Consider the following 26,625-nt stretch of genomic DNA (forward strand, 5'->3'; position numbering starts at 1 on the left):
TCTCGCGAGAGCTGCTTTTGCGCGCGAACTCTAAGTGCGAGGGTCCCAGGGTTAGAGTTGTGCAGACCCTGGGGAGACTTGACCACGCTGGGGATCCAGACCCCTTCATCACGCCGCCATGGAAAGCTCAGCGCACAAGCAGCAGCAGCCCTTGGCGTCCAAGATCAGGAACCTGCCCTGGTAGGAGGAGGCCCAGCTGCCGCGCCGGCTGCCACGGGGAAGGGGGTTGGCCGGGTGGGCAAGCAGCCGGGCCCCTGCCGGACCTCGCCCTGCCGCCCCCAGACCTGCGGCCGGAGCGGAGTCGCAGAGGTTGGCCTCGACAACCCCCCAACTCCTCAATCCCCCTCCGTTCTTATGACTTTGGCCAGATCTTCCCTTCCACCCCGCCCCCATTCTTTTTACCGTAGAGGAAAGCTGTTTTCGCACCTGGGTGACAGCACAAGGGGCTGATCCTGCCTCTTCTGACATTGTATCGGTCCCCGTGCAAAAACGTCCTCTTCGCTCTTGCCAAAATCTTCAATGCGATTATTGGTCAAATTCTAAACTAAACGAATAATGATGATAACACTCGCTGGTTAACTTTTATTTAAATACTTAAATGGCTTTCTGTTAGAGTAGCAGGCACCCTATTATTAGGTGTTTGATCTTTACAAAGACCCTAGGAAATAGGTATTCTTTATTATCCCGATTTTAGAATTGGAGTAATGCAACCAAAAGCTTAAGTAACTTGTATAATAAGATCCAGAACTAGAAAAAAGGTTTGGATTTTAACTAAAGTGGTTGGAATTTGGAGCTTGTACTTTTAACCATTTACTTCCACACCATGTCCTAATGATGTTTTAAAGACATGGGATTTGGCTTGATTTCCGAAAACTCCCCAGTTGTTCTTGTCTAAAAATAACTTAATTTGTTTTTATTGTTGTAAAAACATGTAACAATCAGTTTATAGTTGTAAGCATTCTAAAATGTACGGTTCAGTGCCATTAGGTGTATTCATTGTGCAACCAACCCACTATATAATTCCAAAAGTTTTCATCATTCCAAATGGAAACCACATACCCATTGGCAGTCACTTCCCATTTCCCCCTCGCTTAGCCCCTGACAACCACTAATCTGCTTTCTGTCTCTGAATTTGCCTTTTCTTCGTATTTCATAAGAAGACACTCAATACATGGCCCTTTGTGACTGGCTTCTTTTCACTCACCATGTGTTCAAGTTTCATCCACATTGTAGTGGTTATCACACTCCTTTTCATGGCTGAATAATATTCCATTGTGTGGATAAAGCACCATTTATCTGTGTCTGAATACTTGGATATGAGTTTGATTTTGAGTTCACTTTGAAATAATAGGTGCCCATCCTGGTTGAGATTATAGGCAAACAGCTGGAAACGTGAAATTAGAGTTTGCCAACCTCACAATTATTGAGATTTTGGGCCAGATACTTAGTTCGGGGGAGGGGTATGGGATGGTGGCTGTCCTGTGCATTGAAGGATCTTTAGCAACATCCCTGATACCTACCCACTAGATGCCAGGAGCAACCTCCACCCAACTGTGACAACTGAAAATGTCTCCAGATATGGCTTGAATATAGACCAGTTCCCTGGAGGACAAAATTGCTCCCGGTTGAGGACAGTGATCTATATTCAAACACAAAGGGTTTTGTTTCTCTTCCTTCTTTAGTTAGGATATGAAAGGATTCTTTTGCATATTACAAAATGTTCTTGTATTTATATGTGGTATAATCCACGCTAAATTGTATTTCAGGGTTGAAAAATACCGGCCACAGACACTGGATGATCTCATTTCTCATCAGGACATTTTGAGTACCAGTAAGCATCCTTGTGCCAGTTGTTGTTATCCTTATTGAAGGACTTGTATAAATCTCTTGGTTACATTGTCTTTGCTGAGTAATAACTTTGAAGAATCTGATTGAGCTTTATGGAGTGTTTCTGTAATAACTAGTTGAGTCCTTCAGGTTTTTTACTCCTGAATCTGCCTCTGATTTAAACATAAAGTTGCAGTGCCTTCAGCCCAAGTCAAGGGCCCACGGTGAATGAGGCAACTCTCAGAAACTGATGGTGTCTCTTTCTTCCTAACCTTCAGTTCAAAAATTTATCAGTGAAGACCGATTGCCACACCTGCTTCTCTATGGTCCTCCGGGGACAGGAAAGACATCCACCATTCTAGCCTGTGCGAAACAGCTCTACAAAGACAAAGAATTTGGCTCTATGGTCTTAGAGGTAATTAGGAGGGTTATTCTTACTCGACAAAGGCCTGCAGTCTCTTTTAGTTCTGCTAGTTTTGTTTTACTTTACAATTAAGTTGTCCTGCTGGTGGTTGGGAAAGCAGCAGACATAAAATGAGATATTTCAATTCACTTTTTTCCTATAATTGACTTCAGTCTGGATTGGCGTTAGCTAGGAGGCAGCTAGCTGTAGGACTAGGTATTTTTCTTTGCTGCTGCCAACTTGTACCCAACACTCAGTGGTCACACAGTGAGTGGTCACTCAATTGCTGGCTGTCTCCCATGTGCCCCTCCAGATGGCATCTCCACATGCCGTGAAAAGAACTGGTTGCTGCAACCACTTCTTGTCCTGGAAGGCTGAGCTGTATGGACTACAAGCTCTCTTGCCCTCTGGCTCCTTGTTAGGTTTGGCCAATAGGGGCCTTGGCAGGAGTGGGGGCAGGGGAGGAGAATGATGCCTGGTCCTGCCCTGGGGGCCACCATAGGCTGACAACATCCCCATCTACAGGGCACATCACATTGCCTTCTCCAGGTGTCAACGCCACTCCCCCATGAACCCCTTAAGACTTGGGGCTGGTAGTGGGCCCCAGTAGCCCCTGAGGTATTGCAGTTATTGCATAGCCCTTGTGGTTTCCCCACCCCGCACTAGCACCTTTTAAAATACTTCTTTACCTAATTCTCTTTGAAGTACTGAATTTGAGTACCCCATCTGTTTACTGCTAGGACTTGACTAATACACTTAGATTACAAAATTCTAAGTATTTTCAATTGCAAGAAAAAAACTTTATTTTTTTGTTCCACATCTTAGAACCTTGCTGATACACGTTCTTACCTCAATGTATTAAAAACTTGGTAACTTCTGGGTTGCGTTAGGTTGTGATAGCTAAACTTAGCATCATTCTGCTCATGTTAGAGGTGCCGTTCACTGACACCAGGCCAATTAATTATTCCTCCAGGGTATGCCAGTGATTGTCCTCGAAAGCGGGGAGGAAAATCAGTCTTTTGCCTTTCAGAATGTAATGATCTAGTGAGTTACAAGTTTTAAATACAAATGTGATCTTGCTTTTTTAATAGTGATTATCTCTTAGCTGTCATTAGACTTGGAGACCTAGCTTGCTGAGCTGTATTGATGAAAAGATACATTAATTCACAAACAGTACACCAACATGTTCTTTATTTATTCTGGCTTCTCTCTTCCTCATTTAGCTGAATGCTTCAGACGACCGAGGAATAGATATCGTTCGGGGACCAGTCCTGAGCTTTGCCAGCACAAGGACAATATTTAAGTAAGAAATATTTGCATAATTTCTCTCCCTAGAGGTTTTGATCAGTGAGATCTTAGGGCTTTTTTTAATTCTCCCCTATGCCAGTTTGTAAAGGGGAAGAAAAATGACTCTGTCAAAAGCAGCCATGAAAAGGAGATAAAGTGCAGGGATGGTGGTAAAAAATGTTAAAAATGCAAATATTGAAATAAAAATAAAATATTATCAAAGCCTATATTAACAAGTTCTTTGGGAAAGCATTAACTTCATTTTACTAGTTAACTGAGGACTGATTACATCCTAAGAGCTAGTTTGAATTGAGACAAAAATGAATTGAGATTAGGATGGATCACTAGGATAGTGGTAAAAAAAAAAAAAGAGATAAAAAGATAGGCATGAGTGATGGTGGGGGGGCGGGGGAAACCGCACTAGAGAAATAAGATACTGTTTGGAAGAAATATGAAGTGCCAGAGGACTGTAACAAAAATATGGAAATCAGACCTCAGTCCCCTTTAAAAGTTGAAGGACCGATGGGGGCATTTCCTCTGTTGTGACCATAGATGTCTACTTTGGTCAGAGTTCTAGGAGAAATGGACTCTGAAACAGGGCCTGATGGCACAAATGTGAAACTGTAGGTTTGGGCCTGGAAGTTGAAGTGATGAAGAAATCTTAAAACAATACCGTTTTCCTAGGAAAGGCTTTAAACTAGTGATACTGGACGAAGCTGATGCCATGACTCAAGATGCCCAGAATGCCTTGAGGAGAGGTAAGAAGAGCTCTTAAATACAGTGAGCTGGCTTAAACACACCAGAATTAGGAATTTTGGACATATGACATGCTGATTTTCCATTTTCATTCACTTCTGGCTCAGAGAAATCTCTGTAAACTTTTTTCCATGTATCCCACCTGAGGGCAAAATGTCTCCATTTTAGGGATTTCCTTTCAACAGCTTACAGACAGAAGCCCTGTTGGGACTTCTGGTGTTTCATTCTCTTCACCTGGCTTCGATTTCAGGGTTGGGAATTTTGCATCATTTGATGAAGGTTATGGAAAGCCTTTCATTCCTCAACTGCTGGCTAGACCACTCTGCTGTTGGTACCCTTAGATACAAAATAGCCACGAAAATTCCAGAAATTTAGTCATGCTCAGAAAGTACATAATTTGACAGGAGAATATTCTGTGGTTTGTCTGTTTTAAGGGGCCTGGGGCAGTTGATTTCTTTGAAAGGACATTCATAATCTCGTCAAGATTCTGAGGTAATCAGCTGAAAGAAAAGGATGATCTTTAGGAGTTCTGGGGAAAAGGAGTGGCTTGTGGCCAATGTTTAAGAGCAGGAGGAGGAGGACAGAATATCTTCTGGTCCTAGCTTTGGCAGTCTTTCTTTAGCATCTTGTTCTGCAGAGTGACCGTCAGTCTGGGCAAATCCCTGTGCAGAAACATTGGGTACCTGCCGAATCAAACTGGCACCATGGGCATCTCTGAATTCAGGATATTGCTCTCTTTTATGCTCTAGGATTTTGAGACAAGGTCCACTGGAAAGTCTGTAAAAAGCCACACTTCTCCCCACCTGGTAGAAGGTGGAGCATCATCCTGCCAAATACATTTTATCAAAAGGAGAGGAATAGCCCTGGCTGGTGTGACTCAAGAGGATTGAGTGCTGGCCTGTAAACCAAAGGGTTGCCAGTTAGATTCCCAGTCAGGGCACATACCTGGGTTCTGAGCCAGGTCCTCAGTAGGAGGCACACACATTGATGTTTCTCTGCCTTACTTTCTCCCTCCCTCCCCCTCTCTAAATAAATAAAATCTTTTAAAAAATAAAGACAGGAATACTGGGTTTCATATTTCAATGGATGGGATAGCAAGAACACAGGAATGATGGTGAATCTTAAGTGTTTTTCATAAAATCCCGTGGAGGTGACATGTTGGTGGGCTTTTGGAAAGTGAGTGGGTGATTCCCAGTCCTGACCACCCCAGTGACACCCTCTCTTGTTAAGAGTAGCATCCTCACTTGTTTGCATTCTTAAATTCTTGTTACATTCTTGTTCCCTGTACCACTCACATGGCCACAGAAAAGTACAGGATTTCTTGGTCCTTGGATAAATCAGAATGGAGATGAGGTAGTTTTCTTTTCTCTTGCCAGTGATTGAGAAATTTACTGAAAACACCAGATTTTGCCTCATTTGTAACTATCTGTCAAAGATCATCCCCGCCTTACAGTCCCGCTGTACAAGGTTCCGATTCGGTCCCCTGACTCCTGAACTGATGGTTCCACGCCTGGAACATGTTGTAGAAGAGGAGAAGTAAGTATATGGAAAAGCAGGAAAGGTGGGGGTCTTGGGAACCGAGTGTGGTATAAGTAGGGCTCTGGGATGACTGGGTGGTTTACATGTAAAGGTACTGTTTGTAAATGTCTGAGTAGGGTGCCTAGCATCAGGGTTTGTTAGCTGTTGTCATTTCCTCTGGCATGTCATGACCATTCTTCGTAAAAGTCCTTTGGTTCTTCTCCTTTCATCCTCCTCCCCTGGAAGCTGTCCCAGTTTCCTCCTCTTCTTTTGCCATTGGAAACTGCAAGCTGCCAAGTCCCAAATCCCTTCTGCTAAGATGCCTCTAGCCTTTTTTTTTTTTTTTTTTTTTTTTTTTGACTAGAAGGGAAGGTACTGAGATATAACATTCTGCGTAATCAGGTGCTGAGCAACTAACTAGCCTAGCCTGAACTGCTGCTTATTTGAAAGGCGGTGCTTTGACTTTGCTCACACATCTCACCAGGGCTCTTTCCTCTCCAGACAGCAATGCTTGGTCCTAAATAAGGGTCTTTCTAGACCTTGAGTGGGCTGTGACTACTAATGTGAAGCCATCATCCCAAAATTCCAGTGAATTCTAGATCCTGTAGATCAGGAGAGTACTGTTAACTCCATCCTTCCCTTTTGTTTTTGTTTGAAAACCTTAATCATTCCAGGCCATCTTGTTCCCTTGGTGAATGCTTGGGCTCTCATGGGCTTCTCAATCTCTTCTGCCTGTTTCCTTTCAGAATCGATATAAGTGAAGATGGGATGAAAGCACTTGTGACTCTTTCCAGTGGAGATATGCGACGGGCTCTGAACATTCTACAGGTACGATGCCACTCGTAGCAAATCTCAAGTCATTGCTTCAGAATAGTTCTTCAAGAAATGTATAAGCCACAGTACAACCAGTCTGTAAATCCCATAATCTAGAACTGGTAAGACCTTGATCTCAACATGTGTCAATGACCCCTCCCCCCAACCCCTTTGTGTTTCGATTAATTGAAAGAATAATTTGTTGCAAACCAGGGAGAGATAGGGAAGGATTCTGCAGCTATAACACAGCCAACAGAGAGAGCATCCTCCGATGAGGCCAGCTCACCCAGTGTAAATAGACAGGGTTCGAGCTCTTCTGTACCCTTGTAATGCTGCTGTCTGCCTACATCGCCATCTTCCTACATCAGCAGTTTCCTCCTGACCTGCCTGCAACTTGGCAGCTGCTGTGACTGCCACTGTGATTCTCTCCATCTGCACAGAGCACCAATATGGCCTTTGGGAAAGTGACAGAGGAGACTGTCTACACCTGCACAGGGCACCCACTCAAGTCAGACATTGCTAACATTCTGGACTGGATGTTGAATCAAGACTTCACCACAGCCTACAGAAGTATCCTTTCTCGTGTCCTGCCAACAGTAATTCAAGTGTCCAAGGCCTGAACTCCACCCCAGGAGCTACAGCTAGCACCTATACCTTACCGGCAAAACAGTTGCCTGTGTGTGACTTTGGTCAGCTTGCTGTAGGAGTAAGGTGGCTGTGGGTGGAGTGGATACTTGTCTTTAATGCCCCAGAGTTCTTCCTGAAGGGTTCTGACCTAGGGACAACTTGAGGTCACTTTACTCACAGATGGAAGAGATGCAGTCTTTTTCCTATAGTCCCTGTAATTTGTTTTTCTGTGAAATCATAAGTGAGGTGTTGTAATATAAAGCCTTCTGGGAAATGCATTTCATCCTATTCTCTACTAGAGGTACAACTCTTTTAGAAAGCTCTTATTGAAGATGAAAACAAGAATTAGGGCTCAACATGTGCAGTTTCAGATTGAAAGAAACAACTGCTGAGGCTATAGACCCTACTTTCTAAAGTCACTCACCAGGGTTAGGATTCAAAATTCTCTGCAGCGTGTTTGTTCTGGAACTTGTTCCCTTTGCCTTAACCTCTCCTCTGCAGATATCATGGAGTTGAAAACTCTGAAGGGGTTGGCATTACATGATATCCTGACAGAGATACACTTGTTTGTGCACAGAGGTAAACTATATTATTCCCTAGTTGAGAAGCTGCGGAGAAGGTGGCATGCTTTGTGGTTAAGGGTGGTTAGAGAGGGAACTTGAGGGTTTTTTTGAAGAAACAGGAATGAAGTATAAACCTAATTCATTTTTAGTTCTGTCTTTGTTATTTAAAACTTCATCCCAAAAATACTCTTTGAACCCCTAGAACTGCTGGGGAGAGAGTGGAAAGTAAGACCTGAAGTCTGACTTAATTCCTTCAGGGGTCTGTATTTTATAGCAACAAGCAGTATGTTTTAATTCACATTCTAAAAGAGTATTTTCCCCCAAAGGAGGGGGGAGATCTATCTTCATGTAAACAAAAGCAGTCTTAACTAAACCATCTTAAGTTCCACACTAGGTTATTACCTTCTACACAGAGACTTGGTTCTCAAGTCCTGGCAGCATATAGGAACCACCCCCAGACCACTTCAGTTGGCTTTTTGGGGGAGAACCAGGCATCAGTATTTTTCAAGTTTTCCAGGTGATCTGTTGTGCAGCGTTTTGGAGAAGCTCTTTCCTCCACAACAGTCAACTGCAGACAGTTGGGTCTGTGAATGTTGGTTTTGCCAGTGCCTTTATAGGCCTCTGGCTGGTATGTTAACTTCTGCCCAAGAACATGGTTGGTTCAAGCCCAGTTCTGCACTTTGATTGTGAAAACTGAGCATAAAATGACTTTTAAAATTGGGACAACTTTTATATTAACTTACATGGCTTACAGTTGCTAAAAGAGAAGTGTTGAAGACTCTTCCATGTTTTAATCACTTTGAAATCTGATTTGGGGTTTGTTTGGGGGTTTTTTTGGCTACACTGTGAAGACTCACAAAATTGAGTGGATAAAAACCAAAAACCTATCCAATTTTTACTTCCTTAGAGGTGTGGTATCTAGTGATCTGAAGCTGCAAACAAAGTGTTATCCATCTGACTTGTAAACTCATACCTGTCCTGTTGGATGGATGGAGACTATTTTTTTTATTCTTTCTTTTTAATAGTAGAGAGTGATAGACCTCACTCATTTGATTTTGTTTTTCCCCCAGTTGATTTTCCATCTTCAGTTCGAATACATTTATTGACCAAAATGGCAGAAATTGAGTGAGTATTTATTTCCCAATTTTAATTCTTTTCCTCCTTTTTTCCCTGTTGTGGTTTGTTTCTATTTGGTTGGTTTCTAATTTTTTGTCTAAATCATTCCTGTATAGTAGTACAATCTAGTTTTTGGTGGGATTAATGAATGAAACTTGGGGAAAGGTATGAGATGCTTAAAGAACATGAATAAACACAAGGACAGGTATAACTCAAATTACATATTTCAGATAAAGACTTCAACAGCTTGGTCCATATTGGTTCTGGAAATGCTTTTGTTATTTGGGAGGCCTGCTTCAGTTCAGACCTCCGGGTCTCTTGGGGACAGTCAGCTACCAGCTGTTAAGGCATTTTGGCATACTAAAGTGTATTAGAGGAAAAAGTAAGCTCAACTCTCCACTCTGCCTGGTTCAGTAAACAGTTATTAGCCCCCAGTAAAGCTGGTGGCTGTCATTTAAGTAGGCAAAGGCATTGGGCTCAAAATAAGACTGTCAAAATACGCCAACTTTAATTTGCCCTCATTGGCTTTCAGGTGCACAAATTAGGTGACTTCTTATCACTATATTATGAATACTGTGATTTTGCTTTTAATGGCTTAATCACTTAAAAGGTTGCAAGATGAATGGCAGAGTCCTGCTTTATGACTACACCACAGAACCCTATAAATTAACCAAACTTCCCAGTGAACTAAGAGGAAGTAAATCCTAATTATAATTCCTCAGTGCATTTTGTAGGTGAAGAAATAATCCTTAAATCACACAAATTCTGCATATCTGTATAGAGCTAGAACAATCGGCTAACAATTTTTAAGACCTAAATTTTCATCACCAATTTCAATCAAATTTGTAAGTGTGTAGGGCAGAGAAGAAAACGTTAGGGGACACATACAAGATTGATGTCCAGGATAAATTTTTATTACCTCTTATCCTTCAGATTTTTAGTCTTTGATCTCTTTTGTTCTCTTGTCAAAGGGTTGCTCTCTGATATTCTCTATTCTTACCCCGTGAATTCTTTTAGGTACAGACTTTCTGTTGGTACCAATGAGAAGATTCAGCTGAGTTCTCTCATTGCAGCTTTTCAAGTCACCAGAGACCTGATTGTCACAGAGGCCTAGATGCTGACAAAGGACCATTTGCTACAATTCTGAGGCCCAGCAGTGACTAGAGAACAGGGGACTTGGTTACGGGATAAACTGCCGTGTGGGGTCAGATGTACATAAAGTACCTTGTTTGTGGTTGTCTGGAGCAGAGATGTATAAAACAATTTTAATGTACAGCTGTCTTATTGCACTGCCCACTTGTGTTTTATAGGGAGAAAAAAGCAAACACCTTTATTTCAACCTTCAGGCTTTTTCCCTTTAGTTGCTTGGATGACAGGAAGTTAGCCTACCTCATTTCATTTTGGACACTAAAGCTTTCAAGTCTATATGGTCTGTCTTCCAACTCAAGATAAACAGAACATCTCCAAAATCAAGTAAAATCTGTGACGTTGTCCATGTATCTCCTTTTAGGGTAGATGTTAACATTTCTGGCCAAAACTATTATATTCATAAAATGAACTCAGTTCTCATACTTTAAAAACTGGTCTTTATTTCTCCTCTTGAAGTAGAGGAGTTCCTAGCAGGTTCCTAATTGTGAGTGGACAGTAAACTTTCAATTTATGCCATTAGGGGCAAGAGGTTGTACAGCACTCTGTACATGCGTATTTAATGTGTATTTAATGGAGAGAGGGCATGTGAGATTAAGCCTGACTCTAAGCCTGCACCTGCCAGAGGGATTAGAACCTGTGTACAAATGTAGTATTTTACAGCAGGCATGCTGCATTTACATCATTCTTCATAACAGAAATAAAGCAGCGTTCTTGTTGGTTGTGTTACAAGCGATCTTCCTTCCTTAGTTATAAAGATACTGACTTAACTTGCATCTCTATGAAAACGTCCATCTCTGATATCACAGAATAAACTCTGGAGGCTCTTCTTTGTAAAGGTATCAAATTCTGACACTGTCAAAGGGAGAAGTCTGTTATTTCCATCATACATGTAAGACTTACTCCCCAAGGATGCCAGCCAAGTTTGAAGCTAATGGCTAAGTGGGGCCTCAAGGAAGCCTCCCAGAGCACCCCCCAGACTTCTGATTTTTCAAGATAACCACAAAATGAAAAACTTGCCCAATCCATTCCCAGCTGTCCTGTTGTACTCACTTGTTTTAAAGGTGATTTTTTTTTCTTTATGGAAAAAATGAAACGGAGAACCAAAAGCTTTTTCACTTTTTCCTTCAATGAAAGTTTCTCATCTTGGAAAGAAATGTTTTTCTTCAGCAACAAAGGTGGTAGAGACTCCTACTTTTTCAACACATTTTGTTACACTGGCCTCCATAAAGCACCTATTAAGAAAGCCAAAGGATAAGATGTTGCATTTCTTTTAAAATAATTTAAAATATATTAAAATTTTCCAAAGGCAGATTTTGCTTGAATGAGGTGTCTTGATTAGGTAACTGTACTTCACTGAAGGAGAACAGTACTTGTAAGGAGCTGTATTTGTTTAGGGACAGAAGTGAAACTGGCTCATTAGTCCAATGAGGTGAAGCAGCAAAGTCAGACCTCGTACATGAGAGTTCAGGTGAAGTGATGACACCTCCAATTCTTTACACAATTAAGGAGACATTCTTCACAACTGTTCGACTTAAGTACTATGGTTTTTAGATACCATCAAGAAAACACAGTTGTACCTTAACATCTGTTGAGAAAATACAAATAAATATGCTAATGAAAGGCAAACAACTGACAACTCAGCCATCTGAACAGTCATGCAATTTAGGAGTAAATTCTTGTGTATCCTGGCATATAAATTTGTCATCTGCACATGCACACCACTGTTTAAAAAAAAAAAAAAGCCAATTATAGTGTCTGTATCAGTAAGGAGCACAGCCTCTGAGTCATCTGTATTTTAGTGAAGCTAAGTTAATACCTCACACCAGAGACTGCTCCAGGAAAACCGTCCCGCTGGTCAGAGGGGAGCTGGAGGAAGAAAGACTTGCCAACACCAAAGCAACTCTGACACAACAGGAGAGAACTTGAAACAGTGCCACTGCTGCATGTGAAACAGGAACCAGGCAGAAGCCACGTGTCCCGGTAGAAGGAGTTCAAACCCCTTTGCCACTACAGAGGGGCTCTTGAGGCCTAGTCAACTCTTCTCACCAAAACATCAGTAACTATATTTTGAATCAAAACTACTAGAATGAGTTCAAAATTGTTAATAAGTGGACTGGAGATTTAAGATAAGGCTCTGTGGCCACGGAAGTGGAATCCCTCCTCTATGACTAACTTTCATGTGTCATGGGGAAAAAGATCCATGACTAGTCCACTGGAATCTGGTTTTGCTACGTTCTATCCATAATCCCAAAGAGAAATTCTATTTCAATCCAAGACTAGATGTTTGGCTCACTATTCCAGCTACTCCTTTGCCAGGGAGATTTATCCTGGTACAGAGAAGATGAGACGATGTAGCATTGCTTAAAAAGTCCTGTACGTGAGGAACTCTTTCATTTTCTTGGGAATTGGCAGTGCTAGCACTTGGTAGGTTGTGAGAAAACTTCGAAGGGCTTTCCGGCATAAGTGCTTCAGTGATGACAGGACCCTAGGAGCTGTCCAGAACTGGACGTGACCATCCCTTGTCCTGAAATAAAACAGAAACCAACGCATTCAGACAGACCTTGGAAATATGTTTTCATTTTGATGGATATTAATGTTTCTACTTTGACTTGCACTAGGAGACTCCAGAGAGGGAAATGTAGCCCTGATGGTTGAAATGGATGTAAAAGCGGTGGTACTGAATAATTAAGGCTGCTAAAAGGTTATAAGAACTCCAGACACCTTTGATACCAAAGTGCTCTCTCTGTCAGCACAGCCCTTTCTAAATCATACTATGAGTTCTAAAGTAACAGAGGGAAGAATACCACCTACTGAATTATAGATGGTCTGCAAAAGGTGGTCTCTGCCATTAATGGTTTCCATATGAATTCTGCATCATCTTAATTTATGCTTCCTTGCATGCTCGCTCCATTAGCTGTCATGAATTGGAACTCTTTAATTACATTTAGATTAACTGTTAAGAATAAATGATAACCTATATCTGCAGAATAGAGTATCAGAATTTTATGTAATCTTGGATTTCCTTAAAGCCTTCCTCACAGGCAGAACATTCTAAATGCTTTCTTTCCTTAAAAAGCTACATGGTATACTCAGCAGAAATTGCTGCCCATCTGTTCAGCTAACAGATACATACCCTGTGGCAATAACTCCACCATGTGGGAAAAATGTGCAGCAAAGACCATTGGTCATAGGAGCAAATGCAATCGGAGTTTTCAGTTCTAGGGCCCAGATCCTGAGGAGTCTGGATGAGAGAGAAAAGTATGTTTGCGCATTAGCAAACCTGGGGCCAGACCCCTAGGGAAATGCTACAATTAATTGTAAGCACTTGCTCTGACGATACATAAGAGAATCGTGTTACCTGTCATCTGCCACAGTGGCAAGGTACAAGCCTTCGGGAGAGAAGCACACAGATCTCAGGGAGCTAATGTGGACATCACTGTCATCCATTGCGGGTTCGAGCTGGCTATGGCTGAGGAGAAACAGGACAGTACACCTGGAGGGATGACCCCCCCTTCACCCTTTATGTTCATCCCCTGGCAGGAGGCCAAACTACCTGCCCATGAAAAGGCTCCAGATGCATCCTGTACCGCATGTGGAAACCTTGGGGTTTGCAGATTAGAGAAGGTGACTGGGAAAAAGCCCACTTCCTGCGGCTCCAAGTGTCTTGTGGAGTGGGCCGAAGGGCTCTGACACTCCTTGCACTGGTTTCCTTATGCAAAGTAGGTCAGCCCCCACTTAAAGGCCACAGTACAACTGAAGGTCTTTAGGTTAAGATACATGATAATTATAGGACTGCCTATTACTTGCTTCAAAAAACAACACAGATAAAAAAGGAAAAAATATACCAAATTTGTGAGAACATGAAAATTCATTTTGGGAAATAGCAGTTTCGGTAAGAGGATCATTCTGAACTTGTTACTACAGTTATTAGTAAATGGAAAAAAAGAGTCATTTTCAGGTTTCTTAATGCTGAATCCAAAGAAGTACAGTCTCTCATGTCAGAAGAGGTGAAGGCTCTTGGGTCTAATTTAAGAACTTAATTGACAGGGAAACACTACCGTACACCAGACTTAGAATAAGCATTGAATCTACTGTGTCTTTTACCCAACTTGCCCCCTCCTATGCCCCAGACTCTGAAAAGGACATGTCTAATCCAACACAGGTTTCTCATCGGTTACCCCACAAGGAAGCCGTAAGCGGGGATTCAGTCCTTACTGGAGTGACCGCAGCCTCTCGCCAGTGTAAGGATCCCACATGATCACGTTGGTATCGTAAGAGGCCGTGACAAGCAAAGCAGAATCAGGGGAGAAGTCACAAGAGACAACACTACTTTCGTGGCCCTCTAGCTTCCGGATTAATGTGTAGGACCGCATGCTCCATAGAAACACCTGTGGAAAGTAACAGATGCCTGGTTAGGGGTGGAAAGAAAATGCTTAGAAGGTGAACAGTGAGTGAAAGGCAATGCCCACCTCAGGCCCATGGGCGGATAAAGCCAAGTTCTCCACCCCTTTTCTGTACAGCTCTTCCAAAACGTATTACATAGGCTTAAAAAAAAGTAACAGTTCTGAATTCTTGAGGCGCCTAACCAATGGACATACTCAGGGAGTTTACTTTAAGGAAGCATAAACAGGACCAACCACAGGAAGACTGCCAGCTAACATGTATCAGTAGAGACTTCCGAGTTCTGCTTCTGAGCCCTGCTTGCAATATGCAGTTGTGTGGATGAAGACCTACACACAGGGTGATCTTGTCCTTTCATTTAAAACCAAATGTAGGGGTCAGAAGAGCGAACTCCAGGGCTACCAACAAAGTGGTGGCACCCTGCCTTGCCATTTTATGCCCTCGTGTTTACAGGACCATGGAAATCTGCCCACCGCTATACATCTGACATAGCTCATCACTTTAAACCTTTTTGAGAATCGTTAAAAATAGGATTTTATTTTCTTTCCGCTAAAAAAACTCTCACTTGCACATAGTTCCAAACTTCAAATGAATGATTAACCACCTAGGCTGCACCAAATAGTGAATTCCTTCCAAAGTCAGTCACAACAAACAGCTACATGCACATGCAAAATTCAAACAAAAGTTCCCAAATTGGTCTTTGGTTTCTAATACTTTTAAAAATAACAGAGAGTATTTTAGGACAAAGTTCAACAAGTAGCTGTACATTTTATGATCTGAAATGGAAATCCTAACTAGGTAGACACAAATTATATGGTTCACAGGAAATCTGGATCCCTATGTGGGCTGCAACTTTTAAAAGGGGAAAAGAAATTTTAAAAGCACCCCTTTATCATTTGTAAAGACAAGCAGGCCTCTGATGGTGGCAGCAATCTACTTAAACACCTCCTTTTTTGGTTCACGTCAAAGTGCAAATCAAAAGGGAGGCATGCAGGAGGAAGGCACAGCCTACCAGCATGCCTTCTGTTGGGGCTGATTTGCAGGTAGGTTTTGAGGATATCTGGCTTATCCCCTCACACACAAGGCTGCTCCAGACCTCCAGGTCTTGCTGACCTAAAGCAATATAGGAAATGGTGCCCGATGTGTGAGACTTACCGATTTTTCGCCAGCTGCAGAACAAAGCATGCTGCAGTCCGGGGAGATGGAACAGCAGTAAACCCACTGCAGGTGGCCCGATAACACCTGAATCTGTTTACCTGGCAGAGAAAAGGAGCAGACAGGTGAGCTGTCTCCAAACCACAAAGCAGGAAGACTGAAAAACTGGTAGTGATGGCCCACCCACATGGTATATCCACCCAGTTCTCTATCAACTGAGTCCTAACCCCCACTTTTCAAGGCAGAGAAAGAAATACGATAGAACTTGTCATTTTAACACCTGAAATCTATGAATACAACATCCTGACCCCCAAGGGAAATCACTACCTACTGTTTCACCAAACTCCACAAGATCATCAGAATAAAGGGAGTATATAGATCAGGTCTGATACATCCCTTCGATAACAGAGAACATTTTTTTTCAGGTTCCCCCAACCACCTCGAGTACTTTGAAGCATCCTTCCAAATTTGAGAGAGTGCTTATCTTCAATTTTCTCTGTAATGGTTTCCACGGTCACAAAGATCTCACTCCACACCCTCACCTCCCCACCTCTCATCGGGACGTCTGGATGAGCAATGGTGCAGTTACGAGGGCCATGTGCTCTAGGGTCAGCAAACTTCGGTATGAACCCTGGCTCTACTCTTCAAATAAGACACAACCCTGGGTCACTCACATAATCTCTCTGGGTCTCAGTTTTTGGAAAAAACCAAATGCCTATCCATGGGGAAATGAGTGAATAAAAGGGGCAACAGGTATATCAACCTCATTAATTCACATGAAATTAAGGATCTAGATTTTCCAAGGAGTAATCTTCAATGAAAAAAAAACCAGATTCAGAACAAATATAAAGACTATGACGCCGTTCTTGTGGAACAATGACCCCCAAACCCATAAAAGTAGTAACAGTGTGAGCGTCCACATAGAATTAAACAAGTATAAGCAAAATACGGAAATAAATGTGGAAGATTCTTAGAATGGGTTATAAGATTACAGGGAGATTATGGAGGAATTCGATGCAAGGGAGAATGAGAAAGATGGTGAAGGCCGGGGGTGGGGGGTCGGAGGAGGAATCAAGCCAAAATAAAAGGAAAAGGAAACGTTTTTAAGAATGTATATGGTCATTTATATGCACCTATAAATTTATGGGTATGTGTGGATAAGTATTAATTTTTTTTAAGTCAGTTATCTTCAGCTATCAAATAAGAACATGGCCCAGGACCTGGGAACACTACTTTATACCCCGCTCTCTTCGAAAAGCCCTAATAATTGGTCTAGTCAATTCTGCCCACTCTCAGTCACCCTCAGCTTTCCAACCACCAAGTGATTTTCAAAGCCACTTCAAAGACCTTCCTCACATAGTGACAAGCTGCTTCCAGACACATACTACAAGTGGCACTGCCGCTGAATAGCGTTCCCAGTCAGCAGGCCTGTCTGGGACTGTATGACCGACCACAAGTTCCGCAGCAACGGGCAGAAACTATACAGAGTTCTCTTATTGGTTAGATGCCTTCAGATGAGGAGTCTACCAGCACCGTCTCCTTAGTTGTTCTGACAAATCATCAGGCCCATTTCTAAGGGGGAAAGAGACAGGCCCCCTCTCACAGTTTGGGGAACAGTCAGGGATGAATGTGTCTCTCCATGAACTGCCCACATCACCATTTCCTCTTTCCACCTCACTCCAGACCCTGCGTCCCTACCTATGTTGGGGCGACAAATGGCCTGTCAAAAAATTCCCCTTCTCTGTGTCATCTTTCCAGTTAAGGATCAATACCAGAGATGTGTGGGTTTCTTCACTGGGCCAGTCCTGTATGTAATTCTGCTCAAGGTATAATTCCATAAAAGCTGACGCCCTCTAGCCTGAGACAAGTCTTCTAGACCTAGATTCTACTTCACAGAGAAACTTTATATCTAACAGTAAGTACCCAACACGGATGACTTAGGCCAGGAGTTCTCACCCTGGGGAGACTCTGCCCTCCACGTAGACACTGGCAATGTCTGGGGTCATTTTCGGTTGTCACAACATAGAGGGTGCTACTTGGCATCTAGAGTGTAGAGGCCAGGGATGACGCTCAACCTCCTAGACTGCACAGGACAGCCCACGACCAAGAACTGTCTAGCCCAAAATGCCAATAGTGCCATGGTGAGTGAAGGTATTCTACATCATGTATTTTCAATAGAGCAAATATCCAGAGTGGGAAAAATTGGTTCTATTAGGAAAAAAAATCTTATTTTTTTAAACATACAAAGCATAAATACACATTTGTTACATGATTAGATATACAGTATTAAAATCTTCACGGGGTGAGGGGGATTAGGAAAAATATGTCTGAAAAGCTCCTAAAGCAGCAATAATAATAATAATAATAATAATAATAAAGAAGACTGAGAAACACTACTCTTGGTAAAAACAACACTGGTAAAGTAGAGAAAGGGACAAATTTCTCAGGAGTTCCACACCCTCCATACCATGTTTATTCAGGTCCCAAATGCGAAGAGTCTTATCCCTAGACGCAGAGACCAAAATCAAACTCCCGCTAGGTGTGAAGCTCAGATCTCTCACAACATCTTGGTGGCCGGAAAGATTCAAAAGCAGGAGCCCTAGAGTGAAACAGCAGCGCTCAAGTCAGTGGGCGAGATGGCGCCTAGTCTGCCAGTCACAGCTACACGCCCCTCGGCCCCTGATGAGAACATGCACACAAGCCTCCAGGATTTGTACCAGCCAGAAATGACCTACCTGTCTGCACCTCCCAAATCTTGATCTGCCCATCGTTGAGTCCTGTGGCAAGGATCAGGCAAGACACGTCTGGTACTTGGGGAGGGTGGCGTGCCCAGGGCTTCCTGCTGGGTGGAGAAGGCCATGGGCTGAAGGCCAAACCCCAGACAATCTGCCCACAGTCCAGAGTCTTCTCCTTTGGGCTGCCTCGCCCTTTTGTATCATTTTTGCTGCTTCGGCTTTTGGCTTCAAACCCTTTAGGGATGCTGGGGGAAGTAGAGAGTTCTTGATGAGTCTGAAATTGTCACCAAGTTAACCAACTTTTCATCCTGGTTATCTTAAGACTTTAAAGTCCTAGAAACAAACTGGCCTTCATTGAATTCTGGTATGATTTTTCTTTTTAGAATTCGTGTAACAGAGGCTTCTTGGCCTTGGCTCATTACATTTGTGAAAATCCTGCAGTGGAGTGACCTGCCTGGCGAGATAACTAGATCACAGATGCTCCAGGGAGCATCCTCAGAAAGTTGTCTTGGGCTCTGGTGTGTGGTAGGAAAGATGCACTCAGTTTTTTCCACAAGAAAGAAAGAGCACTGTAGGTGTGGAACTAGGACAGAACTGAGAGCCTGAATATCCATCTGAGGCTCTCCTGCCTGATGAGAACCCCATCTCTAGCCTAGAAAACTTCCAAAAAGCAAGAAAATAAACACTTTTCTTGCCTACAAACTTTGGTTGATACACAATGATTTCCCCCTTCACTCACTATATTCCAATCCACTAATGAAGTTCTATCATTTACTTCCCTGATGGTACATCCAGCATAGGAACCAACCAGCAGGACAGTCAACAGAGAGAAAGAACCCACAGAACTATTTAGGGGTGCACTGAATAATCTGACCCTCTCCTTTACATTCTACTTGTAGTGAAACATAGGCCCAGATAAGCTAAATGAGACTCTGTCCCTAAGACACAGGCCCTTCCACCACTCCGTCTTGCAGACAGTCTCTGAAAGGCAGGGGCCCTGAGACAGCCTGAGATTCAGCCAGAAAACCTGCAAATCTCCTGTCTGTGCTCCACTTTATCAGCGCAAATACGAAGTCATACTTTTGCAGGGGAAATAAAGATTATAAAGCTGGAACTCAGTTCCATGAGAAATCCTATACTCAGGAATATGTAGCTGGACTTCCTTATGTATTACAGTTGTTCCTCAACAGTAAATAGATCATATTTTGTCACTTGTATGGTTGAAATACATTTTAAAAATTTAATCATGCTCACCTATAAAATTAGAAGGAATTGAAGCAAGTGTAGCCTCCTTCGGCTCTGAAACTCTATTAATCTAAATAAGAGTCTGGCAAACAATGCCTAGGCCAGCAGCCTGTTTTTATAAATAAAGTTTTAATGGAATGCCACCATGCTCATTTGTTCAATTATCATCTATGGGTGCTTTGATGCTGTAACAACAGAAGTGAGTAGTCTTCACAGAGACCGTATGGCTGGCAAAACCAAAAATATTTACTGTCTGAACCTTGTAAAGAAAAAAACCTGCTGACCCCTGATCTAAATGGCCAAATGTAGACTGAAATTGTGTTATTTTGACAAAACATCTGAATGTGGTAATGAATGTCTTCTGATGGGTCCTGCCCAACCCACACATGGCCCCACACATGTTGCAGAGCTGCCTGGTGCTGGAACAGGGGCTTGAGTTTGGCATCCAGGGAAGAAGCACGTAAAGGCAGACTACAGGAAAAACTGCGTAGGACGGCTTGGAACCTCCAAAGTTACATTGTTTTTAATAAAATCCTAATTTCTATATTTGAATTAAGGGATATTTTGTAGCTACTTTATTTCAAAGAAATTAAGGTACACATGTATTAAATCATTTTAATATCATAAATTTAATTTCTCTAGGAAGAGATACTAAAATCTCCATTTTAGGGGTAGAGAGTTAACTTTCCTGTGGTCACAGAATCAGGGAAAGATCTGGAATTAGAGCATAAGTCTTGGGCATCACAGCCTACTGCTCAACAGAACCCCTGGACTTCTGAGCTTGTCAAAAAATCAAGGGATGAGTTGGTGGGGGCTTGGGAAGGGGTAACTAAAGGGCAAGGGAGATTCACTGGGAGAACTTCACTCATACTAAAGTTTCTAAAGAGATTATTTCTAAAAGTAGGACAATTATTTACTTAATACCAATTATTTGCTCAGTATCAAAAGCACATGATTTTTTAAAATGTATAACAATCCTAAGAACATAACTGCCCCAGATTCCCCCTCTTTTTAAATGATCTATAGAAATGATCCCCTTTTAAAGGACTTTAAAAATTATTTTAAATTATAGAAATAATAGTAATGCAAAAAAATTGGAAATAAGACAATTGTTATTATGTGAAGACTACATAAAATGAAAACAAGTTTTTCATTTTATGCTTTAAAAAATTTTTTTTATATCAGACTTAAGTGTGGATGTGAAGTTAAGTCCTCTTTAGTTAGAGTGGGTGGATCAATAAACAATAAATGACCTTGGCATTATCATTAAACTCACCCTAGAGGGAACTGAAAAATCATGATTAAAAAACAAACAAAAGAACCAATCTTTGATAGCCACAAAAACATGGAAACGCCACAATGTCCTTAACTATTCTCTTATCACTAAATTTTAAGCTATTTCTGATTTTTTAACTACTATATAATTAATTTCATGATGAAAGTCAGTATATGTAAATAGATGATCCCATTTCTGAGATTCCAAATCACCGGTAGAACATTTTTAAGGTCTTTCATGCCTACTGCCAAACAGCCTTCCTTCCAGAAAGTGCACAAATCTACACCCCTCGACCCCCCGCAGTGTGCAGAGTACCCATCTCAGCAAGCTCTCATCGGCACTATCTATTATCAGGGCAACAAGCTTCACACTAAACTTATTAAAAAGTTAAATCTAATGTGCAATTTATAAGAAATGCCTAAAGCAAAACAAATGAAACCCTCACGGGCAGGGCTGTGTTTGATTTATTTAGGATTCTTAGCCCCCTAGTTCAGTTTCAGGCATAGAAGACTTGCAACAAATGTTGCCTGAATACAAGATTTCCTCCTGGAGAGAAGGAAAACACACAGATGCTGGGCCATCTGACTGGGAGCTCACAGCATTCAGACACTGGGACCCATCAACCCAAAGAAAGAAAAATACCAGAAACTAAACATGGTAGATAATAGAAAGATAAATACCCAATTTTAAAATGGGCAAAGAATCTGAATAGACAATTCTCCAAAGCAGATATACAAAGGGCCAATAAGCACATGAAAAGGGGCTCAACATCAGTAGCCATCAAGGAAATGCAAATCAAAACCATTTACAGTAAGATGCCCCTTCACACCAACTGGGATGGCTATGCTGTAATCAAAAACACTGACAATAACGAGTGTTGGTGAGGGTGTGAAGAATTTGAAAAACTCACACTGCTGGTGGGATTGTAAAATGGTGCAGCCACTTTGGAAAATCTGATAGGTCCTCAGAAAATTAAATACAGAAAATACGAAATAATATGTACACACAAAAACTGTACATAAATGTTCATAGCAGCATTATTTATGATGGCCAAAGGTGAAAACCCAAATATCCACTAACTGATGAATGTATAAACAAATTGTGGCATCTCCAGACCATGGAATATATTTGGCAATAAAAGGATATAAAATATTGATACAGGCATCAACATGGATAACTGTGGAAACACATTAAGTGAACGAGCCGGTCAAAAAAGGACTACATATTATATGATTTAATATGAAATGCTCAGAATAGGCAAATCTTTAACGACAGAAGGTAGATTGGTGGCTGGTCAGGGCTGGAGAGTAGAGGGGTTTGGAGGGCGCCAGCTTAGGGATGTGGGGTTTCTTTTGTGGGTAATGGAAATGTTCTAAGATTAATCATGGTGACAGATGCACTTTCAATGGGCAAATTGTATGGTGTGTAAATTTTATCTCAATAAATCTACTTTTAAAAACTTGGGGCTAACAGTCTCGATAGATTTTTCACGTGTATAGTGTGCGGGGCTCTGGAAACCCCAACGATCAATTTCTGAACTGTTCTGCATCTTTCCTCTCCTCTAGTTGGGCAATAAGACCCCAAAGAGTAGAAGCAATCCGGGCAAGTGCTCCTCTTCCTCATCATGAAGACTCCCTCTTTCCTTTGGGTGCCAGAGTACTTACAACTGCTCCTCCAGCGGCCAGGGGATCAGCTTGACAATGCAGTGTCCTTGAGACCAAGCAAACCAGGAGCCATCTGGGGAGAAGGCGACACTCCAGGTTTCACAGCTCGACTTCCAATCAAACTGGTGGGGGCGCCCGGGCTTGAGTTCAGCCAGCAGCAGTGGTTCCTCTGGGACATGAGACATCGTGCTTCAAACAAGCACCTTCACTTCCCTCTCCACCTCCCTGACTCAGACACAGGAAAGCCACTGTCTCCCCATGGCAAAGGGTGACACTATGGATTCTGGGAGGGAATGGTCATTTAAGTGACCTGAGGCAATAAAAGTAGCCACAGGCCACATTTCACCCTGGTTAGTCAGTTCTGGCACTCCCCTGTGTTGGTTAACCATGACTCAGAGTAACCTTTGGAAGGGTAAACCCAGTAAACGGAGGCCTCATTTTCCTATGAATGCCTGAAGGGGGAAGAAAGGAGAGAGGACAAGATCAGGACCAGACCAGGCAAGGACATGTTAGATGGTACAGATTAGGAGGGTTTCAAATGTATTTAAATTCTCCTCAAAACAACCTGCTACTGGGAAACAGGTTTAAAAAAAAAAAAAGATTATCTGAAACTCACACTCCTCATCATAGAGGCTAAATTAAAATGTTCAGCACTTGCCCTGTTTCCTCTCGCTGAGACCTCTTGATACGGCCCCCCACTTCCATCTCCCCTCAGTTCTCATTTAAATCTTCATCCCATCTTGCTCAGATCTTTTACAAGACTCCTGCCCCCAAGGACCCTCACCCCAGGCTAAAACACACATCGTATGTCCCCCCACTTCTTTCAAACCCGTGTCACCTGCCTACACAATAAAGGCAGCTGAACCCAGGCTCCACCCCACACCATGGGCTCCAGCAGTCAGTCCATCTTCCTGAACACTGCACTCTGGCCCCACAGGAGTCAGGCCCGGAATAGCTCATTCGCATTCACACCTGGACTCATTTTTCTGCTTATGAGAATCCCACCTAGATTAGCAACTGAGAAGTGTACCCTGATCTCACACAATCAGAGCGGAAATAAGTCCCACCCTGCTTATTCTCTCCTGTAGCAACCCATTTCCCTCTCCAGCCCCCCCACCAGAATGTAAACACCCTTGTTCAAAAACACCAAGAGGACTTAGTCTTTGTGTCTGTTGGGCTAGTACTGCACCTAGTTAAGAGTAGCTGCTGGACTGATGCTTCTTCATCGACCAAAGGGCAGTTCCCTGGTTAAATTCTCTACTCCAATGGAAGGTTCTCAATGGCTGATGAAGCCCCTAAGTTAAAAGGCCTTTAGAATTAATTTTTTGACCACTATGACTGTGATACATACGAATATAAACACTGGCTTTCATCCTGAATGAGGTCACTTCCTGATGCCTACGTTCCACTTTCATAGTTTCAAGACTTTGACCCTTTTATAGCTGTTACCAGATAGATACTAATTTAAACAGTCCATACTACATATATTTCAGGATACATCTTCAGGTCTTCTCACATTTTAAAAAAATTTTTATTTGCCGATTTTAGAGGGAGAGAGGAAGGGGGAGAGAAAGAGAAAAAAAACATCGATTTGTTGTTCCACTTATTTATAATTCACTGGTTGTTTCTTGTACGTGCCCTGACCAAGGATCGAACCCACAACCTTGGCGTATCGGGGACAACCCTCTAACCAACTGAGCTACGTGGCCGGGGCTGTCTTCTCACACTGTAACCTCTTTGAAATCAGGATGTGTCTCACATGTGACGACTTTCATAGTTAAATAGGCAGTACTTTTTTCTCAGTGATACATATGGCATATATGAGGCATATCTTGGATTCAATGAAACAGATGGTAAAGATGCATATATATGTGCATATATGTACACAATATTTATATATGTACATATAATATTTTCTGGTATATACATTATGGGAAAATACATGAATATATCTTGTTTTATAAAGTAAGTGTGTTGCTGAAAATGCTGCCTTTAAGAGGAATTTTTATAAATCATATCAAGCCCTTGGTGGCTTTGCTATTTAAGGAAGTTTCCTTTATATTCATTCCCTGATTCCCTATTTGTAAAGCTAGGTTTTAAAATATCAGGTCTAGCCCTGGCCAGGTTACTCAGTCAGCTAGACCATCGTCCTGATACACCAAGGTTGTGGGTTTGATCCCTGGTCAGGGCACATACCAGAATCAACCAATGAATGTGTGAATTGGTGGAACAAACTGATATTCCCCATTCTCTCTCAAATCAATAAATAAAAATTTTAAGAATACGTATTAGGTCTAAACTGGCATTTGTACAGGCCCCAGTAATTCCTCCTAGAAATGTGTTTGTGCATGTGATCCTTTCATTTACATTATTATTTGTCTGTCGAAGCATATTCCTCTGCATATGATTGTCTGCATGGTAAGAATATTTTACTTTATATGTTAAATCCAAAACAGGTCTCTTAATGTTATGCAGCAATCCTGCAACAGTTTCTTCATTCTTGTTACTTCTAGATATTTTCTTAGGATGATACAGCCCTAATCTGTAGCCCAGTGGTTCTCCACTGGGGGTAATTTTGCCCCCTGGGGACACGTGGCAGTGTCTGGAGACCTGTTTGCTGTCATAACTGGGGTGGCCTACTGGTATCTAATGAATGGAGGCCAGGATGCTGCAAACATCCTACAGTGCACGGGTCAGCCCCCACATGAAGAATTTTCTGGGCCAAAATGTCAGTAGTGCCAAGGCTGAGAACCGGAATGTGGATGATATTAAACAACACTGACTGACCTGGAGGTACATTTTCATCAGCTGACCCAGATGAAAATTTCTTCATTATATCCTGGCAATATTTACCCTTGGTTCACTTCCTCCGCAACATGCACACTATCCATCCTTTGGACACCAAGGAGGCTCCACCCAATGGGGATGAAAACAGGTCATCCATGATTTCTCTTTTCTTAACCTCCTAGTCCAAATCTACTAGCAGGTTCTATCAAATGTTTCTGAAAGACCTGGCAAACCTAACTTCCTTTCATCTCCATGGCTACCATCCTTCCTAATCTATGCAGCATCATCTCACTAAGCAGCCTTCCAACTGCTCTCCTAGCTGCTGCTCTGGCCCCTACCATCCCTTCTCCTCACCTCTCAAAGGAATGAGTTCCAATCACTCTTAGAATAGAAATCCAAACTCCTCACCCCGCCCTCAAAGTCCTGCTGAAATTGGGCCCCGGCCTTTGTCTCTCACCCAGGCATCTCTCTCTCCTCTCCCCGCCCCCGGCTCTAGAACACTAGCCTTCTCTCACCCCTTCGCTGTGCTCAATCAGTTCCAATCTCAGGGCCTTTGCACCAACTATTCTCTTCCCCAGGAACATCCCTCCATGGCTGGTACATTCTCTTCATTCAGGTCTCAGCTTAAAAGACAACTCCTTAGGCAGCCCCTCGCTGATCCCCAAGCCAATGTCCTTCACAACTCCTCATTTTATTTTCTTTACAGCAAAATCACTGATTTGATTATTAACTATCGTCCCCAAGTAGGACGTCAACTCCATGGGAGCAGGGACCTTGTATGTTTATCCCCAGTTCCCAGCAGAGTTCCTGGCAGAGAGCAGGCAGGCAGTAAATATTTGTTGAATAAATGTACGTGGTATACCTCTTCAAATATAAGTACAACGAAGTCTCTTAAACTATTATGATGTCTATGCAAAACATTTCACATGAAATGCTTCTTAAACAGGAGCCATACCCAGATTTCACACTCTATTTCTGTGATTTGGGGATTTAATCTCTTGCTATTTCCGGCTCAGGAATCCAGGAGCTAAAAGAAGAAAGAACCCAGCAGCTCCTGTCTCTTCTTCATTTCTAGAACCAAGGAAATTCTGAAGGGGAGTCTGGGCCCCAACTAAACTTGGCTGCTGGAAGAGAAAGCCATAATTAGTGCAGAACTTAAAAAAACAGAGCTGAGAGGACCAGCTTCCTCTGGGATTGTACCTGCCATGGCCCTTCTTGGTGAAAAACACTGGGATTTTCTAATTACACACCGGATGTGTATGGACACACAGGCGGAACGGACATTTATCACGGGTCTCTCCCG

General features: G+C 42.3%; 2 protein-coding genes across 3 annotated transcripts in view; one reads left to right on the forward strand and one right to left on the reverse strand.

The window, feature by feature from the left end:
• On the forward strand, positions 1 to 10,066 carry RFC5 (replication factor C subunit 5). Its single transcript, XM_024566648.3, has 11 exons — positions 1 to 180; positions 1,767 to 1,831; positions 2,106 to 2,242; positions 3,454 to 3,533; positions 4,202 to 4,275; positions 5,650 to 5,809; positions 6,538 to 6,619; positions 7,045 to 7,174; positions 7,733 to 7,810; positions 8,865 to 8,919; positions 9,928 to 10,066. Exons 1-11 carry the CDS (start codon positions 119 to 121, stop codon positions 10,022 to 10,024), a joined length of 1,020 nt encoding a protein of 339 aa, XP_024422416.2. The 5' UTR covers positions 1 to 118; the 3' UTR covers positions 10,025 to 10,066.
• Positions 9,803 to 26,625, reverse strand: part of WSB2 (WD repeat and SOCS box containing 2) — a 19,255-nt gene continuing 2,432 nt past the window's right edge. Inside the window, exons 1-9 of one of the 2 annotated variants that reach the window (XM_053927620.2) lie at positions 22,809 to 22,986; positions 22,536 to 22,724; positions 18,351 to 18,595; positions 18,083 to 18,214; positions 15,616 to 15,716; positions 14,275 to 14,447; positions 13,418 to 13,528; positions 13,193 to 13,300; positions 9,803 to 12,583 (exon numbers count right to left, since the gene is read on the reverse strand). In XM_053927620.2, coding sequence (XP_053783595.1) covers positions 12,421 to 12,583; positions 13,193 to 13,300; positions 13,418 to 13,528; positions 14,275 to 14,447; positions 15,616 to 15,716; positions 18,083 to 18,214; positions 18,351 to 18,595; positions 22,536 to 22,724; positions 22,809 to 22,924 — 1,338 coding nt within the window. In that variant the 5' untranslated portion in view covers positions 22,925 to 22,986 and the 3' untranslated portion in view covers positions 9,803 to 12,420. Of the gene's footprint in view, positions 12,584 to 13,192; positions 13,301 to 13,417; positions 13,529 to 14,274; positions 14,448 to 15,615; positions 15,717 to 18,082; positions 18,215 to 18,350; positions 18,596 to 22,535; positions 22,725 to 22,808; positions 22,987 to 26,625 lie in introns of those variants that run through there. The other variant, XM_053927619.2, reaches the window with a different exon arrangement.

The sequence above is a fragment of the Desmodus rotundus genome, chromosome 7, assembly GCF_022682495.2.
Source record: "Desmodus rotundus isolate HL8 chromosome 7, HLdesRot8A.1, whole genome shotgun sequence".
NCBI classification, from domain to species: Eukaryota; Metazoa; Chordata; class Mammalia; order Chiroptera; family Phyllostomidae; genus Desmodus; species Desmodus rotundus.